The 20299-nt window shown below is 50.0% G+C and overlaps 1 protein-coding gene across 11 annotated transcripts in view; it reads left to right on the top strand.

Annotated features, from left to right (window-relative positions):
* PCNT (pericentrin) overlaps positions 1-20299 on the top strand; it is a 127777-nt gene that overhangs the window by 34315 nt on the left and 73163 nt on the right. For all 11 annotated transcript variants that reach the window (XR_007149669.1, XM_047846854.1, XM_047846856.1 and 8 more), the window contains 7 exons: positions 839-950; positions 2503-2746; positions 3632-3701; positions 7554-7686; positions 8753-8970; positions 15353-15822; positions 17447-18011. Coding sequence is in view for 10 of the 11 variants with exons in the window: in XM_047846854.1 (XP_047702810.1) it covers positions 839-950; positions 2503-2746; positions 3632-3701; positions 7554-7686; positions 8753-8970; positions 15353-15822; positions 17447-18011 (1812 nt within the window). In the remaining variant the exon portion in view is untranslated. The remainder of the gene's footprint in view (positions 1-838; positions 951-2502; positions 2747-3631; positions 3702-7553; positions 7687-8752; positions 8971-15352; positions 15823-17446; positions 18012-20299) is intronic.

Here is a 20299-nt window from a genome sequence, read left to right as displayed (position 1 = left end):
AGGAACTTCTCTGCTGCTTCTGTATTCAGAGCTCTTTCCCTGTGGAACACCACATACCCACGGTGGGAGGCGTGGCCAGACCCTCCTCAGGTACCCGAGGGCTTCTGTCCAAGAAGTCAGGAGGTGGAGTCTGTTTCTGCCTGTGCCTGTGTTTCAGATGAGAAGAGGAAGTTGTGAGAATGGCTTTCACACCTGCCCCAGCAGCCTTTCCCCATCACCTCCCTGCTGATTATTCTCCTTTGCTGAAGGGTGCCTTCTGTCCTGTCCCCACATGAGAAACAGCTGGCGGGGCCTCAGGGCCACCGCAGGTCGGCGCTTCCATGTCCCGTGTCCCTCAGCCCTGCAGTCGTGCTCCCCACTTGGTCCCCACTTCGGCCTGACCACGAACCCCTTACGGAGATGGTAGTTGCTGCTCTCAGCTCTGTGGATGCAGGGTGGGCTGGCTCCGTTCACCCCTGCAGAGACCCTTTCTGGGAAGGTTGACTGAAAAATGCAGAGAAATTCCCAACATACCGCAGGAGGGCTGAGGGAGGGCCCCTGGGGCGGACAACAGGGGGACCCTGGGAGGCCGGCAGTGCTGGCTGATGCTGACTGGCGGTCTCCCCTGACAAGTTAGAGGATGCGTGTTTGGGACGACAGAGAAAGTTCCCCTCCTAGCAAGACTATAGTCAGGTACAGGCGTGTTATAAAATGAGCTGTAGTTTTTCTCTGGTGCCACTGTCGCCAGTTTTCGCTTGGCTGTAGCTTTAGGAGTTCACCTTGTTGCCCCCGGTGCTGGGCACAGACCTCCTGGGGATTGGCATTGGACGGTGCCTCACACTGTTGCTTCCTTTTCCAGGTAGAGAGCCTCCGAGCATCCTACGAAGAGCTGAAGGCTCAGTCACAAGAGGAGATTCGGCGCCTGTGGTCCCAGCTGGAGTCCGTGAGGCCCGACAGACAGGACCTGACTGGTGAGGACTTTCATGTTGGAAGCTGAGATCCTCAGACACTACAGCTATGTGTTTTTAGTTGTTCAAGCTCCAAACTGGGACCTAATAATAGCGAGCGCAAAAGGAACAATCTTGTAAACTTCCTTGAAGATTGATCTGTGTGGTTTTAAGGTGAAAACTTGAGGGGCTTGGTTTCATCCTTAAACAAGTTGATTGAGTAGCGGCTACGGAACCGTGCGTCTTTCCTCACGTTAACGTGAGGCACCTCTCAGGTGTAAGATAGATAAAGCTTATGGTGGGGCTGGCATTTGCCTGTTATTCATGTTTGGGTGCCGAAGAAATGCCGTTGTCGGCGGGCCCTTGGGGGTACAGGTGTGCCTTGCCGCGCACCGCCTCAACCCTGGGAGCTCGCTTGGGGCAACTGCTGTTAGGCTTCTGTGGCCCTGAGGGTGACGCCCCGGTCTGAGGGCCTAGCAGACCCACTGTGAGACCTGCTGTAAGAGGAGTCCCTGCTGGCTGGCGTTACCTTCGGCAGGGGGAGGTCTGGACACACGGGCGTTTCTGCTGGTCTCTAGACAAAGCCTTTTCAGTCCGGTGGTCACCCTTGCAGGGTTGTAAGGAAGGCCCAGAAACGTGTGCGGTGGATGAGGCCTTGCTGGCACCCTGCAGCCCCCTGCCCTCTGCTGTCCGCCAGCACCTTGTCTTTCCCACCATCCTGTTTGTCGATAGTGGCGGCAGGTGGGGCTCACGGCTCTCCTGCAGGTGGACTGCGGGTGTGAGTTCCTGCACGGTTCAGCTCTCATGTGATCTGTGGGGGAGCCTCGCCCTGGCCTCCAAGGGTCCTTATGGGGATGTTTGCTTTGAAACTTCTGGGTAGTGATCGGTTTACGTCCACGTTACTTCAAGGCTAATTAATCATTAACTTGTTAACCAGCTACCTGACAGTATTCTCTTGCTGAAAATAGTGGTGGTGGTAAGTTCTCTTGAGGTCAGTGTGTGTCACTGTACTGATGCTCTTAATAGATTCTGGCAGACTTAGTGGCTTAAAGCCACACACGTTTATTAGCTGGCAGATGTTCTGTAGATTGGAAGTCTGAGATGGTGTGGTTGGGTTTTCTGCCCAGGATCACCTGTAGCTGGAATCAAGGTGTTGGCTGGGCCTTTACCTGGCTCACTGAGGCTGGCAGAATTGAGTCCCTGCGGTTGTAGGGCTGAGGTCTTGTTTCCTTGCTGGCTGTTGGCTGGAGCTCTCAGCTCCTTGAGGCTGCTCACAGTGCGGCCCCTTCACACTCAGAGACCCCAGCAGCACACGGAGTGCCTCTCTCGCACTTCCAGTCTCTCTGAGGTCTTCAGCACCAGCCTTAGAAAGCACTTTGCTTTGGGGGGGGTGGGGGTGGGGGAATGGGATCCTTCCTGCATGAGGCACCCCCCCAGCGTAAGCCACAGAGGGTTCCTGCTTCACCTTCATGGTGCCAGGACCAGGGCCCTTTCTGGAGTTGAGGGTCTGCAGTGTCTCCTGACGTTTCCTTCGTGTTTGATCCAAAGGTGATCTCATCATTCCTTCCCATTAAAGAGTTACCCGACCAGCTCCTGGCCCACGCGCCTCACGTGGAAGGACTGGGGCACCTAAAGCAAGACTTCCAGCAGCAGCAGCAGCGAGAGAAAACCGAGCACGAGTCTGAGCTGGAGCAGTTGAGGATTTATTTTGAGCAGAAATTAAAGGATGCTGAGAAGAGTTACCAAGAAGACCTGATTCTGTTACAGCAGCGGCTGCAGGAGGCGAATGAAGAGTCTTTTCTGGAATCTGTGGACATCGGGTAAATAAGTGATTTTCATCCTAAAGGTGTTTTTTGTTTGTTTTTTTTTTTTTTTTTTTTTTTTTTTTAAATTTTTTTTTTTTTTTCAACGTTTATTTATTTTTGGGACAGAGAGAGACAGAGCATGAACGGGGGAGGGGCAGAGAGAGAGGGAGACACAGAATCGGAAACAGGCTCCAGGCTCTGAGCCATCAGCCCAGAGCCCGACGCGGGGCTCGAACCCACGGACCGCGAGATCGTGACCTGGCTGAAGTCGGACGCTTAACCGACTGCGCCACCCAGGCGCCCCTGTTTTGTTTTTTAAAAGCTTTAAAAAAAAAAATGTTTAGAGAGCGAGAGCAAGCATGCATGCACACACGCGAGCAGGGGAGGGGCAGAAGGAGAAAGAATCCCAAGCAGGCTCTGTGCCATCAGTGCAGAGCCCTACGTGGGGCTAGATCCCAGGAGCCATGACATCATGACCTGAGCTGAAATCAAGAGTTGGACGCTTAACTGACTGAGCCACCCAGACGACACTTAAAGGTGTTTTTGAAACATGGGAGCCTTGAGCTGAATTGAAATCTAATTTTATTTGTGATTTTAGGTCAGTGGAGACTTGTATTTTAGAAACACATTTATGTTTGGGCCTCAGAACAGGGGAGCATTAAGGCTAGGAGCAGAGCGTGTGGCCTGAGCACCCCGGGTCCCTTCTGCTCCAACACGTGGCTCCCGTCATACGGTTGTGCAGTCACGCAGAAATGCCTCACTCAGCCACGGGCTCCTGTCGTTGATGGGAAGTAGAGGAAGTAGGCTCCTGATGAGGGAGCAGTGAGGGAGGGAGCAGAGCTCCGGAGGAGAAAGGGCACATGCGGCGATTTCAAAACACCTTTTCTCTCATTTATCCAGTGCGTTTTTAGAAGAGAGGTCTGAAAAACGAAGGAGAGAGCATGTTGATGGACCCAGCCTTCAATCTGAGGTGATCTCTGTTCTTTCCTTAATTGAGGGGAAGTGGACACGTAACATTAGTTTCAGGTGCACAAGGTAGAGAGTTGACATTTGTGTGATTGAAAGTGATCACCGCAGTGAGCCCACTTAACATCTGTCAGCACACAGGCCTGCAAAGTCTCTTTCTCTTGTGATGAGAACTTTTAAGATCACTCTTAGCAGCTTTCACATGCACAATATCGCATTTGTAACTGTAGTCCCCAAGCTGTGCGTGACCTCCCCAGGACTTGTTCATTTTGTAACTGGAAATTCGTACATTCTGATCTTTCACCCATCTCCCCACTCCCAGCCCTGGCTACCATCAGTCTGTTCTCTGTGTCTGTGAGCTCCGTTTTAAGTGATATTTGTCCTTCTCTGACTGACTTATTTTGCTTAGCATTAGACCCTCAAGGTCCATCCATGTTGTCACAAATGGCAAGATCTCCTTTTTTATGGCCGACCAGTGTTCATTGTGTGTATATATACACGCCGTGTCTTCTGTATCCATTCATCAGTCCGTGGACACTTGAGTTGTGAGCACTTGAGATGTGGCCAGTGTGGCCTTCCTGTCACCTGAGGTTCCTTTTTATTTGATGGTGATGCCTTGAGGTGTCGGTAGTCTGGGTCTTGTGGCTGTTATCCTGGGCAGATGGCACACCGTCACAGAGCATGGTGGCCTTGTACAGGTGCACTCTGCCCCAGTGAGCAGTGGCTTCAGTGTGAGCGTCTGTTGTTCTCATTCAGGGTGTGTCTTGCTCACCTCAGGCAGCTGGAACAAATACCGTCGACCGGGTGGTCACACAGCAGAAATGGATCATCTTAGTCTGGAGGCTGGAAGTTGGAGGTCAGGGCTGGTTTCTTCTGAGGCCTGTCTTCTTGGCTTGCGGGCAGCAGCCTCTTCACGTGCTTTCTCTGTGCACACGCGCCCCTGTGTCTCTGTTTCCAAGCAGTCCCCTTCTGAGGTGCTGGGCCTATTGTAACAGGATGCTCCTAGTCTCCCATTGCTCGTGTTCTTTTCTAGAACTCTGTGTCCGTGTGATGATTTCCTGGGACGGGAGCGCCGTGTCCTGGGGGCTCCCTCCCACTTCCTCACGTGTCCTGCGGGGTGTGGTGTGGCTGCTGCAGCAGACCCCTCGTGCCCAGCACAACAGCACCTCCTGGCCGGATGCGGCCCGTTGTCCTTGTCCACTGCGCTGTCCCACCCTCTGGGCCCCCTGTGCACTTCCATCATGGGACTAGTTGGGCTGTCCATGCTGCGTGGGGGGCGGCTGTGTGTCTGTAGTACCTGTGCCCTCAGTGGAGACTCGAGGGAACATGAGGACAACCCCTGAGAACTTGTTTCCTTCTGCTGTGTGATTGGTTGGTGTGACATCTGGAACGTTCTCCGTCCTCTGGCCCCAGCGCTGTGGAGAACTGCCTGACCTGCTGATTCCCCTTTGTGTGCTGCCCGTGCCTCCAGCAGCTCCGGGGTCCCCTATATGTTCCCTGGAGTTCTGAGACGGTAGTTCATGCATGTCTCCCCACTTCGTGCTGGGAATGGGGAGGGGTCTGTGTCCGAGACCCATCCCCTGCACTCCGGGAAGTCTGCTGCTGTTCTGTTCGTCACCACTCTTCAGTGTCCTGTGCTCTCTTGGCAGCTCTTGTGGATGAAGCCACCGGTTTTCTTATATTTGTTAAATTTTTCCGTTAAATTTCCTATTTGCATTGCATTTTTAATTTCTGGGGTTTCTGCTTCTTTTCTCTGTTGTGTCCATGCCATGGGGCCAGAGTCTCTCTCACCTGTCTGAAGACCATTGGCATTAAAGGGTTTCTTGTGTCTCCCGTGTGTCCCTGCTTTGTCTCCGTCCATCTGGGTTTCTGTGAGGACCTAGGTTTCTCCTGTGTTGGTTCGGGACCCATAGCCGTGTCTTCATGGGAAGCGTGGGGCATCATTGGTCTCGAGGACCTCTGACTGGCGGCACAGCTGCTCCTGGGGTCCTGCCTTAGGTGGCCAGGTCCCCTGTCCCTAGGCCCTGCCTCCTGGCCCGTGTGTGCACCCTGGGACGTGCAGCCCCTTTGCCTCCTGGGCCCTAGACTTGCCGCGGGCACTGATTTCTGTCTTTCAAGGTTGGTTAGCTTTGGTTCATTACCTCTTCCTGTTTCTTCTCCTCGTAGGCTTGTAAGTTAAACTTTTCCTGTCATCGTGGCCATGTTGCAGGAAGGAGAGAAGATAAGAATGATGGGATGTATGTGTGAGTGTGTGTGTGCATGCTCGCTTGTTTGTGTGTTTAAAATTTCGACAGGCCACTCCTCAGGGCACCTGGCTGAACTCACGTCAAGCGTGTGGGAGCCCCACTTCCCTCCTGCTGCCCCTGGGCCTTGCCAGAGTGTGTTCCTCACTTATTGACAGCTGGTGTCTTTTTTTAGTTTGTGTTTCTTTGGTTTTTAATAAGGTTGAGCTGACCATTCTCTCTCTCTGATGCTCAGTTCACACCTTTGCCGTCGAGGCATTTGTCCCCTCCCCTGTGCTTTGGAGTCCCCGCCTGCTTCCCTCTCGCACTGGGGCTCATGGGCCTGGGTCTGCACTTGTGCGTCCTCCTCGGCCTCTGGCTCTTCGTCCCAGTTCCCAGAGTGTCGCACTATTTCCGTGCACCACCTTCTGATTCTTTTAAAGCCTTTTTAGTTTTAGTTTTATCCACCTGGTATTTAGCTGTTGTCCAGCAGGAGGAATAGGCTCTGGGTTTGTTTCCTTTTTCCAAATGGCTAGTCACTCCTTCAGGCCAGACTTGTTAAAACACAACCTTTTGTGTGCCTACAGTTGTCCCATGGGCACAAGTCTGTTTCTGGACTGGATTCTTTGCTGTCAGTCAGTGGTTCATTCCTATAACAATGTAGGAATTTAAGTCTTGGTTTAAAATTTTTTTTTCAACGTTTTTTATTTATTTTTGGGACAGAGAGAGACAGAGCATGAACGGGGGAGGGGAAGAGAGAGAGGGAGACACAGAATCGGAAACAGGCTCCAGGCTCTGAGCCATCAGCCCAGAGCCCGACGCGGGGCTCGAACCCACGGACCGCGAGATCGTGACCTGGCGGAAGTCGGACGCTTAACCGACTGCGCCACCCAGGCGCCCCAAGTCTTGGTTTTAAAGATAACTTGAGTTTACTGTGAACTTGAAGTGTAGATTGATGTGACTCCCCTGTGATATCTTAGGAAGATGGATTTACTATTTTTAGGGGAACAGGAAACAACAGTACCTGCACTGAGCCCTTCTTTCCTCCCTTCTAGAGGATGCTTGGGTTGGGCCTCTTCTCAGGGGTGCTCACAGCAGCGACCAGAGACCCTTCCCTTGGGGCAGGTCCATGTCCCAAGCAGGCAGCATGTGTCTGGCTTCAGAAGGGGACATGGGGGAGACACGGACTGGGAGGGAAGAGGCGCGGGAGTAAATAGGCTGGGGAAATCCCGGAGCCCCCACAGAGGAACAGGGTGCCTTTGGTAAAGGCTGAGGCCCTGGCTTTGGGAGGGGGTCTGGTCATCAGGGTCTGCCTGCAGCTCCAGAAAAGTTCTGGTCAGGCTCCCAGGAATGGCCTGCTTGGCGTCCCTGCAGCTGGGGCTCTGCATTGGCTTCGGTGAGCACAGCCCGGGAGGGAGGAGGGCTCGCCAGTCAGTGGTACGTGCCCGTGTCCTCAGGTCCCATCTCCCTGAGTCACCTGGCCCCCCTAGAGGTGAGATGCTAGGGATGGGGGGGATGGTGTGAACGTGCACATCCCAGCGAGTTCCCTGGGAGGCAGTGATTAGGTGACGAGCAGAGAGGTCCCTTGTAACATTTCCTTTGTGATATTTTTTTTTCCTGATTTGCACACACAGTTAGAAGCAGCCCACTGGCGCCAACTAGCAGCATGGAAGTCTTCCCTGGAAGGCCGGCAGGAGGTGGACCTCGCAGGGCCGCAGGTGATGGAAGGGGAGCAGCACACAGGGTTCTCAGAAGGCCCTGATGAAGGTGCGTGTACTTCCCTGCTGCCTGTGCCGGCGGCTGTCTGGCCCACAGGGAACGGTCTGGGGGAAGGGTGTGGGTTCTCTGGACACGCCCACCCTGTACTCTGCAGGTCCTCCCTGGTAGTGTCCTCAGAGTTAAGGGGCCGGGCTTGGGGCGTGTCAGGAGAGGACCTGACTGGGTGCAGCACGAGGGGTCACAGCAGACAGGGGCACGCAGGAGGTGGTAGACGGAGAAGCTGTGATCCTCCCAGTGGTTGCAGCAGATGGGGATGGTTAGCGGCCTGGCTGCTTAGGGGAGCAGTGTAAGGCCAGCCCTGGACACGGGTTCCAGGAGGTGCGGGCGGCGCAGCCGCTCACCGCTGTAGCTGGGCCAGCCCTGCGGGTGGGCGCTGTTGCCACCCCTTGTCGCCCTGAGGAGGCGAGACAGAGGGTCCCATGTGAGGGTATGGGGGTCAGGTCCCTGTTGGGGTGCTCTGACATGACCACCTGTTTTGGCCAAGGGCTCCCTTGGAGCTGGTGAGGCAGGCTGAGAGGAGGAGCATGGTCCCCGGGAGCAAGGGTTGTGCTGTGCTTGGCATCTGCCCCTCACTGTTCTCCTTCCTGTGTGAGACGTCCTTCACGGCCACCACACACTGCCTTACGGTCACTGGGCAGTGATGGGTACACACGGAGTGCCTGTGTCCGCTGTTCAGATCATTGTTGAACCCGGGAAGGTAACAAGTCCCAACCTGAACAGCCCAGAAAGGGCCTGGGCTACCAATGGCCCAGAATTACACGTCCCCCCGCCACTGTGGGGTAACAGTCACCTGATACCCAACTAAAGGGATGGAGTGGGTGTGGGTGGCTCAGGATAGGGTGGCAGCTGCAGGCTCGTTTTCTGGGGCTGGGGGCACAGGGGTGCTGTGCTGTGACAGCCCATGAGCTCCCGACTGGGCTCACCCGGGGGTGGCCACAGTCTGAGTGTCCGTGTTGTCTGAAGTGTTGGAAGATGAGTGTTCTTCTTGTTTGCTGTGTGTGATGTCCTCGAGGGTCGTGCCTGACTGTCCTCCCTGCCTTCCCGTCCCTCGCAGAACTTGCTCGAGTGCCTCTCCTGTGTGCGCAGGACACAGCCTCGGAGGTAGAGACAGAGGTGGCAGCCAGAGTCTTGAGTTTAGAAGCTGAGCACAAGCTTAAACTCTCATTTCTTCAGTCGGAGCTCAAGGAAGAAATTGATGTCTTAAAACTAGAAAATAGAAATTTACACGAGAGGTTGCGGCATGAAATCCGCCTGAAGGAGGACTTGGAGAGGGTAAGTGTGGATCCAGCCCGCCTCCGCAGTGGCACACTTGTGTGGAGACCCCCATGAGTCCCACGGCTCTGTCCCTCCTGCTGCCTGCAGCCGTGTTTGCTCAGCGCCTCCTCACTGTCAGGATGGGGTTCCACCCGGAGCCAGGGCAGGGTTTGACTCCTCGTTCCTCCTTCCCCCTGCTTCTGGGGTTAAGGGACTGTCTGGGCATCCTGAGACCCGGGGCGGGGGTGGGGTGCAGGCTGGTTGGCATGGCCATCTGCGGGCTCTGTGCACCCTGGTGTCTCCAGTGCTGTTGAGCCCCTGCTCTCTTCCTGCTGTCGGTCGTGCAGCCAGAGAGTGTGCCGTGCGAGTGAGGAGACCCCCGTGCATTGCTCACGCTGGCAGACTGTCCAGCGCGCAGCCTCAGCCAGATTCCTAGTAGGCTTGGCTGTGTGTGCTCCTCAGGGTGTGGCTCATCCCTGCATTGGAGTAATAGAATCCGTGCGATCAGAGCTTTTTTAAGCCTTTTCCACAGGTGTGCTGACAGCTATATTCCCTCCACTTCACGCTTGTGGCCTGATGCTCTCCCCTGTGTTCTTTCCCGCAGAGGTCTTTTTGGATTTTCGTTCTCCATCAAAACTGAATTTCATATGATGTTATTACCTGCACATTTGATCATATGTTCTTCTCTAAAGCAGTGGTGAAGACTTGCCTCAAAACAGAACTAAAGATAGAGTTTTATGGAAAGTTGTGTGGGCTTCCCTCAATGGCTTCCGATGTTTAGGTGTTTGTATGTTTCCTGGACCACCATTTTACCTACTTACATCCATTACTGAGAGAGGGGTGTAGAATTATCTATTTTCCCCTTTAATTTTGCCAATCTTTAAGTATTTAAAGGCCTGTTACTACACACATTCACATTTGTGATTTTTCTGTCTTCCTGAAAAAGTTACCTTTTTATCCTTAATGAAGTATCTGTTTTCTCTGTTCTCTGTATTATTCTTTGTAGCATTGTTTGTATTGCAGTCTACTTTCTCTTTCATCAGTATAGTCATTCCAGCCTTCATTTGAATTTTGTTTGTGTGGCGTACCTTTTCCTGTCCCTTTTGCTATTCATCTATTGAGAGTAACTACCTGGACTTGGTGTTGGACCTCCGTAGGTTAAGGGCTCAGTCCCATGAGACTAACCCCACCTCAAAGCCATTTGCAATTATTGGGTTCCCAGGTTACCTACTCACTTCTGCCTGACTTGGCTTCAAAGTCTGAATACTCCCAAACACACCCACCTTCCCCTTTCAGGCTCCTGGAAGTCAGGGAGACAGTTTACTGTTAGCAGTTTACTACGAAGGATGCCTGCTGAAGCAACCAAATGGAAGAGAGGCATAGGCTAAGGTGGGGGTGATATGCAGCTGCCGGGCCCTCTCCAGTCGTGTCACTGTTCAGTGCCTCCGCACACTCACCCACCGACCCTTTAGGGGGTTTTATGGAAGCTGCATTACATAATGTGGTTGATTAAATCATTGGCCGTCGGTGATTGAACTCTCACCTCCAACCCTCTTCACTCTATGGAGGTTTAGGGGTGTGGGGCTGAAAGTTCCAGCCCTCTCTAATCATGCTTGATTTTTCCGGGGACCAGCTCCCATGCTGAAGCCACCCAGAGATCCCCAGACACCTGCTATCTCATTAGCATGCAAGAGACTCTCTTTTTCCAGGGATTCCAAGGGTTTTCACAGCTGTGTGTCAGGAACTGGGCACAAAGACCACATATTTATTTTTTAATATATTACACATACGCACAGCATATAGTTAAACATATTTATCTTTATTTTATAATGTTTATATATTTCTGAGAGTAAGACAGGGCACGAGCTGGGAAGGGGCAGAGAGAGAGAGGGAGACACAGAATCTGAAGCAGGCTCCAGGCTCTGAGCCATCTAATTAGATTATTTTTTTAAGTTTATTTCTTTTTATTTTCTTTCTCTTTTTTTTAAATTGAATTTCATTTTTTTAACGTTTATTCATATTTGAGAGACAGAGAGAGACAGAGCATGAGCGGGGAAGGGGCAGAGAGAGGGAGACACAGAATCCGAAGCAGGCTCCAGGCTCTGAGCTGTCAGCACAGAGCCCGATGTGGGGCTCAAACCCACAAACTGTGAGATCATGACCTGAGCCGAAGTTGGACACTCAACCGACTGAGCCACCCAGGCACCCCTATTTATTTCTTTTTAGAGTGAGAGAGAATGAGCAGGGGAGGGGCAGAGAGAGAGAGAGAGAGAGAGATGAGAATGAGAATCCCAAGCAGGCTCCACATATCAGTGCAGGGCCCAATGTGGGGCTCACACCCAGAAACAGTGAGATCATGACCTGAGCCAATGTGAAGGGTCAGACACTTAACCTACTGAGCCACCTCGGCGCCCCTATAGTTGGGATATTTTTAAAACTCCATTCTGACAAACTCTAACTTTTATTGGAGTGTTTAGTTTGTTAACATTTTGGTTCATTGTTGATCTGGTTTGACTTATGTCTACCATTTTGCTATTAGTTTTCTACAAGGTCCATCTGTTTTTCTTTATGTTTTCTTTTTTTGTTCCCTTTGTTCCTTCTTTCTTGCCTTTTGGGTTATTTGAATATTTTTAGGATTGATTGGGGGGGGGGGCGGGGGGAGTGGGGGGAAGCAGAGCCCAGCATGGGGCTTTAATGCACAAAAACAAGACCTGAGCTGAGATCAAGAGTCAGAGACTTAACTGACTGAGACACCCAGGCACCCCTTAGAATTGATTTTTATGTATCTGCTGTGTGCTTAGTGGTTGCTTTCGGGAGTAGAGCATACGTTTTCCTCACAATCTTCTCAAGGTTAACAGTGTACCATTTCAGATCAAATGTGAGAGTCCTGTGAGTGGATAGGTGCATTTATCATGTTTTCTTTGTTTTTTATGCCGTAATTTTTATAGGTGTTACGTCTGTTTGTGTGGGTAAGCTCCACAATGTATGTTTTGTTTTGAATAGTCATATATACTTGAAGGAAATTAAGAGGAAAAGTAGTCTTACATTTACCATTTACAGTGCTCTTTGTTTCTTCCCGAAGGTCTGAGTTTCCATTTGGTAGCACTTCCTTTCAGCCTGAAGCATTTCCTTTAAGCATTCTTATTGTGCGGATCTGCTATTCAATAAGTTTTCTTTTACCTTCTTTCTTGAAGATAATTTTTGCTGTATCTAGAAGGCAAAGTGACAGGATTTTTTTCAGGATTTAAAGATGTTGTTACTTCTGACCTTATTTCTCATGAGAAGTCAGTGATCATTCAAATCAATATTTATCTAAATGTAATGTATCATTTCTTTTTAGCTCTTTCAAAGGTTTTTCTCTTTCTGTTTTATTCTCAGTCATTTTACTATGATGTGCTTAGGTGTGATTTTCTTTGGTATTTTTTCTCTCATGAAATTCTTTTTAAAATTTTTTTTTTAATTTTTAAGGGAGCAGGCACAAGCAGGGGAGGGGCAGAGAGAGAGAATGACAGAGGATCTGAAGTGGGCTCTGTACTGACAGCAGAGAGACTGATGGGGGCTTGAATTCCCAAATTGTGAGATCATTGACCTGAGCCGAAATTGGATGCTTAACCAACTCAGCCATCCAGGTGCCCCTCTCTCGTGAAAGTCTTAAAATCCGTGCATAAAATGAATTATGAATATTTGAGAAAAAGAAACCGGGATCCTAAGAAACATAGTTATCTGAAAAAACAAAAACAAAAAACTTTAAACTAGATAGACTTTATCTTTTCTTATTTAATGATCACATTACTGAAATGGTGGTCTGTGTTAGTGACTTACAGAAAATTCTATGTATTTGTGTCATTCTCCTAATTTGAGGAGTTTTTACTGAGTATGTTCTTCAGTTTTTTATTTCTGCTCCATTTTCTCCTTTCCTTCTTGGAACTCCATTTCCATGGATGTTATATCTTTCAGTTTCTGAGGTTCTATTTATTTTTTCTAATCTTTTTTCCTTCCTGTTGGTTAAATTCTATCAATCTTCCAGTTCACGGACTATCATTTGTTAGCTCTGATCTGCTTTTAAGTCCACCTAGTGAATTTTTATTTTATTTTATTTTATTTTATTTTATTTTATTTTATTTTATTAATTAATTAATTAATTAATTTATTTATTTATTTTTAATTTAATTTTATTTTTTTTTCAACGTTTATTTATTTTTGGGACAGAGAGAGACAGAGCATGAACGGGCGAGGGGCAGAGAGAGAGGGAGACACAGAATCGGAAACAGGCTCCAGGCTCCGAGCCATCAGCCCAGAGCCCGACGCGGGGCTCGAACTCACAGACCGCGAGATCGTGACCTGGCGGAAGTCGGACGCTTAACCGACTGCGCCACCCAGGCGCCCCAGCCTAGTGAATTTTTAAATTTCAGATATTGTGCTTTCCAATTCTAGAATTTCTATTTGGTTCTTAAGAGTGTAAGAGTGTCTTTTATCTTCACTGTGATTTGCTATTCTTTTATTCATTATGAGTGTCTTTTTCTTTATGTGTGTAAGTGTAATTATGATAGCTGTTTAAAACCTTTATCTGCTAATTTCACATTTGTGTTATCTTGGGGTTCTTCTCTAATGATTATATTTTCTTTTTAGCATGGATCATAGTTCCTGTTTATTTGTATATCAACTCATTTTGGATTATATCCTGGACATTGCGAATAATACACTGTGGAGACTCTGGATTCTGTTGTGTTCCTCTAAAGAGTATTGGTTTGTTTGTTTTTTCCCCCATTTTTAGCAGATAGATAACTTGGCTGGATTTTGACTCCATGTTATATCTTCTCTGTGTTGGTTGGCTCTTGGAGTCTGCCCGCACACATATGCATCAGGGGTTAGCCCGAGATTTGGGCTAGGTTTATGCACAGATTTTTCAGCTTTCTTTCTCTGGCTCTGTCCTAATGGGCTTTCATCTCTCAGTTTCTACCTCTTCTCTTCAAACAAGATGATGGGATTCTAGTGTGCATGGCACGGACAGGTAAATCGCCCACTGCTATTATTTTTTCTGGGTGTCCAACCCTTCTCCACACTGCTTGCTTTGAATTTTTTCTTAAATGTTTTTATTTATTTTTGAGAGAGAGACAGAGCATGAGCGGGGGTGGGGCAGAGAGAGAGGGAGACACAGAATCTGAAGCAGCTCCACAGAGCATGACATGGGGCTCTAACTCATGGACCACGAGATCGTGACCTGAGCCGAAGTTGAACGCACAATCGACTGAGCCACCCAAATGCCCCACAATTTGCTTGCTTTTAGATGCTCTCTCAGGTCTTCAGGTAGCTTCTTACATTTTTTCCAGTGTTTATAGCTGTTATCTGGGAGGGTTGGCCTGATTATAGCTTCTCAGCCATCTCCAGAAGCAGTGACCCTAAACTTTATTTTTAATAAGTTCATTTTTTTTTTTAAAGCAAACTCTGCACCCAGCTTGGGGCTTGCACTCATGACCCCGAGATCAAGAGTTGAATGTTTGACTGACTGAACCAGCCAGGTGCCACTTTAATAACTTCATTTTTCTTTTAATTTTTTTTTTTTTTATAAACGTTTATTTATTATTGAGAGACAGAGAGACACAGAGCGTGAGCAGGGGAGGGGTAGAGAGATGGGGAGACACAGAATCTGAATTAGGCTCCAGGCTCTGAGCTGTCAGCACAGAGCCCAGTGCGGGGCTTGAACTCACAAACTGTGAGATCATGACCTGAGCCGAAGTTGGTCGCTTAACCAACTGAGCCACCCAGGTGCCCCAATAACTTAATTTTTAAATAAGGAGTCGAGGTCTGTCTTACATACCATTTTTAGTTTTGTTTCTTTTCAATGGCATTCAGTAGTTTATTGACCTATTTTCTTTCCTTTTTTGAAAATCAAAACATTTGCCTACTTTCAGCTTTGTGATTCACCTCCCTTTTCACAAGATACTCTTAAAAGTATGAATTTTAGCTTCTCATCCCTTTGCTCAAGTTCCTTGTAGATGCTGGAATATGAATGGAGCAAGACCAGAGGCTTGAGCTCGTCGTGCTTTTTGCTGTTACTGTTCTCATGGACTTTGTCTCCTTACTGATGGTGGCTCTGCTGTGGCCGGGGAGTTGGCCTTCCCCTTGACTTAAGACCCGTGACGTGTCTGCCCCCCGCTCCCCCCCTCCCCGCCTTTGCTGGTCTTGGCACCCAGAGAAGGCCTCCAGCCCTGTCTGTTTGCTGCACACTTGTGTGTATATGTTCATTTCTGTTGGTTTGTCCAGGCCTGCCAGCTCCAGAGGCGAAGAACAGCTCATTTGGGGGTCATTATTGCCAGTAATCTTTTTTCTTTTCTTTTCTGTTCTTTTCTGTTCTTTTCTTTTTTTTCTTCTTACTTGAATGAAACTGTGTTGTCTGTAGGTAAAATATAACTTAGTTGAAGATCACCAGGAGGAGCTGAAGAAAGCTAAGGAGAAGATTCAACTAATGAAGCAAGAATTCAAAGAAAGAGAGGAGGAATGGAAGGTGACAAGTGAGGGTCTAAAGAGAAAAGCTGAAGAGGAAGTGACGCTGATGCTCCTTGACCTGAGGGAACAAGCTGAATCTGAGAAACAGTTAATAATAAACAAGTTTGAGCTTCGAGAAATCAAAATGAGGCAACTTCAGGATCAGCAGGCGGCCCAGATCCTGGAACTGGAGGGGTCCCTGGTGGAGCAGCAGGGCCGTCTACGGCAGCTGGAGCTCGGGCTCGCTGGGGACGAGTTTCCGCAGTGCAGCCAGTGTGGCCGGGAGCTGGGTGGTGGTCTGGCTCCTGTGGACAAGGACTGGGAGCTTGCTACACTCCGCCTGAAGGAGGACTGTGCCCTCCAGCTGATGCTGGCCCAGAACAGGTGGGTGACGTCCCTGTAGCAGCAGGCTAAGTATAGAGCCGTCTGCCAGGTTCCCACCCAACCCCTGACCCCCCAGATGCCCAGCAGAGGGTGAGAGGCAGATCCCCTGGGAAGATGTGCTGTAGGCTCTCAGTAGAGCGGGAAGGTGTGCAGGAAGGTGGGGCCAAGCAGTCTTCACCCTAAAATAACAGCAGGACAGAAGCACATGTCCCATGACTCAGATATGCTGGAACACGGCAGAAACAGTGTCCACATCCTTCTGGTGGGATCTGTGTTTTTTGGTGGACACTACTGTGCACGCATTTTCCACATCATTTTTGTTCTTTGCACATTTTAAAATTTCAAAACCAAGACTTTATGCTTTTTTAATTTTTTTAATTTTAATTTTTAGTGTTTATTTTTGAGAGAGAGAGAAAGAGAGAGCATGAGCAGGGGAGGGGCAGAGGGAGAGGGAGACAGAATCCGAAGCGGGCTCCCGACACGGGGCTTTAACTCACGAGACATGAGATCATGACCTGAACTGAAGTCACATGCTTAACTGACCGAGCCACCCAGGCGCCCCAACTTTACACTTCTTTTATCAAAAAGATACGCAGTTTATCCGTGTTCTTTTTGTGTGTTTTTTAAACTCAAACATATATTTTAAAAATAAACTTTTTCTTTCTAAAATATATACGTACTTCCCTTAAATTTTAAATAGATTTAGATTGTGATTTGGTTCTTTGCCTCTGTCAGTGCTAACTCTTTGCAAACCAGGGCTGTAGAGACTGGGGGGTGTGGGAGCCGTGGGATCATCAGACTTGATGTTGGTGCTGCCTTTTCTCCTGTGTCAGCTGTTACCCCCATCATGAGTCAGGTGCGAGAGCTTTTGACCTGGGGGCTGAGAACTTGAGTTCAGATCTTGACCCACCCTGTGTAAGCTGGATGGTTTCAGGCACCACACTCAACCTTGCAAAACCTTCGTGATCTCCCTGTGTGGTGATGCTAAATGGGATGATCTGTGGCAACGCTTTCAGAGGTATCTGGTGGAGGGCTGGCACAGGGACACAGTCACAGGTCTTAGCCTTGGTGAGAATTGAACAGGGACCTCACTGGTGTGGAATGCATGCCCAGTTGAGCTTTAGGCTCTCTGATTGGAAGGGAGTCTTTCTGCCTGCCTGTGTGTTTGCTGGCCAGCACCACGTGTGGCTCTTCCTACTTTGCGTCCCTTAATTCACAAGCGAACTTTTTCTGAGGTCTTTGCGGCCCTGTGGGCTCCTGCAAGCGATGCCGCCACCCCTTCCCTGTCGAGATTCTTGTCGCCGTGAGTGAGCAGTCACACCTGCTTTGCTGTGGTGACTGTCGGAAACGTGTGTGTGCTTTCTTGCTGTGGCTCCTGTGTCCTCCAGTTTATGAGCGGGCACGCCTGGGCTCTGGCCTTTGAACTCCTCTTCGGTGTGGCCCCTTCACTCTGCACTTACTTCTGATGGTGGTGGCCTCAGACCGGCCATGGCAGAGGGAGGAGCGGCAAGGGCAGTTAAAATCCAGGGGCGATGTAGGAAACGCGAGTCGGTTTTCAGAGTGATGTTGGCACTCTTGTGGCTGCACATCCTGCTGCCCATATTCACTTTGCGTGTCCTCTCAGGTTTTTAGAAGAACGGAAAGAAATCACAGAGAAATTCACCACGGAGCAGGATGCCCTCCTTCGGGAGGCCCAGGAGAAGCATGCCCACGAGCTCCAACTCCTCCGGGAGAGACACCAGCAGCACGTTCTGTCCTTGACGGCGGAACTGGAGGCCAGACACCGGGCTCAGGCGGAGGAGCTGCGGGCCTCCATGGAGAGTGAGCACTGGGCTGTCTCAGAAGCCCGCGTGGCTGAACTGCGGACGAAGCACGCTGCCGCGGTCAGTGCTTTGGAGGCCAGTCACTCGTCACATCTGGATTCCCTGGAGTCACGTCACCGGTCTGAGATGCAGGCTGTGAGGGAGGAGCACAGACGGGCTCTGGAGCAGCTGCGGGCACACCTCGCGGAGCAGCTGCAGGAGAAGGACGCGTCTCACCCTGCGGTGCTGACTCGGGAGCCAGAGGACGAGCTGAACCGTGGCCGGGACCTTCCGCCCGTAGAGGACAGCCTGAGGACGCCCGGGAGCACCAGCTGTTCTGAGGATGGGAAAGCCCTAGCTCCCCACGAGCTTTGGGGAGCGCCACAGGTGAGGCGGGTGTCCGGGCAGGTCCTTCCTGTCGTCCAAGTGCATGTCTCCATGAGCGGGTCTCACGGTCTGCTGCCCGTCCTTGGCAAGTGTGGGGGCTTCCTTATGGTGGGTTAGAATGTGAGCTTTTTTTTTTTTTTTTTTTTTTTTTTTAATATTTATTTTTGGGAGAGTGTAAGCAGCAGAGGAGCATAGAGAGCGGGACAGAGGATCTGAAATGGGCTCTGCACTGACAGTCTGACAGCAGTGAGCCGGATGTGGGGCTTGAGCTCGCAAACTGTGAGATCATGACCTGAGCTGAACTCGGACGCTTAACCAACTGAGCCACGCAGGTGCCCCTAGAATGTGAGATTGTTTCGTTTTTTTGTTTTTGTTTTTTAAGATTTATTTTTAAGTAATTTATCCAATGTGGGGCTTGAACTCCCAACCCCGAGTTCAGGAGTTGCATGTTGTACTGACAGAGCCAATCAGGAGCCCCTGTTTTAAGAGTTTTAATCGCAGAGCTCTTGGTAAAGGCTTTGATCTCTGATCCTCGGGAGATGTGCACGTGCACGCGCACATGGAATTCTGTGTGAGGTGTCAGGTTTCAGGGCGCACCTCGAGGTGGTCTCTGACCCTCGTGGTAAGACAGTTCCGAGGGCCTCCTGTTGTGCACACACACACCCTCAGGTTCCCTTTATTGATGCTTCATGAAATTACATCTTTCTGTCCTGTCTCAAGAGCAGTGACTGCCTTTTTTTTTTCTTATTAAATATTTATTTATTTTTGAGACAGGGAGAGACAGCATGAATGGGGGAGGGTCAGAGAGAGAGGGAGACACAGAATCCGAAACAGGCTCCAGGCTCTGAGCCGTCAGCACAGAGCCCGACGCGGGGCTCGAACTCACAGACCGCGAGATCATGACCTGCGCCGAAGTCGGATGCTTAACCGACTGAGCCACCCAGGTGCTCCGAGCAGTGACTGCTTCTTGACAGGTACTTTAAGTTTTAGTGTGGAAGTGAATTTCTGGAAAGGCCAGCACCCCCCTCTCCTCACCTGCAGACCTGTGGCATCTGTGTCTAGACTAAGCACTCGTCTCTTTGGCCTGAAACTGTCTCATCACACAGACTGGGGTGGCTGTGGGTTTCATCTCACAGTGGACGGGCCTGCTCTGTCCCCTGCGCCGCCCAGCGGGGCATGCCAGGCTCCCAGACGTGGATGGGGTCAGCTGCTGCCCCGCGCAGGATGGGATGTGCGCCTTCTTCCGCCCAAGGGTGGTGGCGGCATGATCTCCAGCTGGCGGTAAAATCAAGTAAAAATCACTGTTCTGGTGAGTTAGTGTCTTGTCAAGTATTTAGGAAGTCGGTGTTCTGGACTACAAAGCAGGAAGTCTCCGACTCGCGTAAACACAGGGACCACCTGCTTCACAGGTGCTTTTGTAACAAGGTGTTCCTGTGATGGTTTCATCCTTCGTTCACGGTGACTTAGCTCTAAACATTGGTTTACCCTCTGACTCTGTCCAGCTCTATTTAAGATTGGAAGGGAAAAGGTAACCCTGCTTTTAGTAGGCGTGGTGTCTTCGTTTTACGTTTAGATTCGGCCTGTTCCGTGTCTCCCGAGGTGTGGCCTTGGGGGAAGTCCTGGAGTTCCTGCATCCTCGAGCTCAGGCCTCAGCACAGGTGCGGGGTGGCTCCAGCCACGGCTTCTCCTCAGGAGTGGGTAGAGCCGCTGTGCCCCTCTGGTGTGAACGTGGGGAGCTGTGTGAGGATGGTGGGCGGTGCCACAGGCCAGTGCTGCCTTCTCCAGCCGCGGGTCCTCCGATGTTGGCTTTGGTTTCCTTCTGTGCAGACAGGTCCTATGGGGAACAGGGCCCATTCCCAGCCTGTGGCTTTACGTTAGATTTTCTTGGTTTAGTTGATTCAGAATAAATGAAGTTTTAAAAGAATATTCCAGAGGGAGAAACGGGTACATTTTACACATGAAACTGTGCTTGTATTTAATTTATTCATTGAAACTGCATTTTATTTTTATTCTTATTTTTCAGTAGTAAATTCTTTTTTTAAATTTTCATTTAATTAATTAATTTTTAATGTTTATTTATTTTTGAGAGAGACAGACAGAATGCGAGTGGGTTGGGACAGAGAGAGAGGGAGACACAGAATCTGAAGCAGGCTCCAGGCTCCAAGCTGTCAGCACCAGAGCCCGACGTGGGGCCCGAACTCACGAGCTGTGAGATCATGACCTGAGCTGAAGTCGGACACTCAACCGACTGAGCCACCCAGGCGCCCCTAATTTATTTTTTTTAACTT

The sequence above is a fragment of the Prionailurus viverrinus genome, unplaced genomic scaffold, assembly GCF_022837055.1.
Source record: "Prionailurus viverrinus isolate Anna unplaced genomic scaffold, UM_Priviv_1.0 scaffold_42, whole genome shotgun sequence".
Taxonomy (NCBI): domain Eukaryota; kingdom Metazoa; phylum Chordata; class Mammalia; order Carnivora; family Felidae; genus Prionailurus; species Prionailurus viverrinus.
The sequence above is the reverse complement of the archived record's forward strand: the minus strand, read 5'-3'. Positions and strand labels throughout refer to the sequence as shown.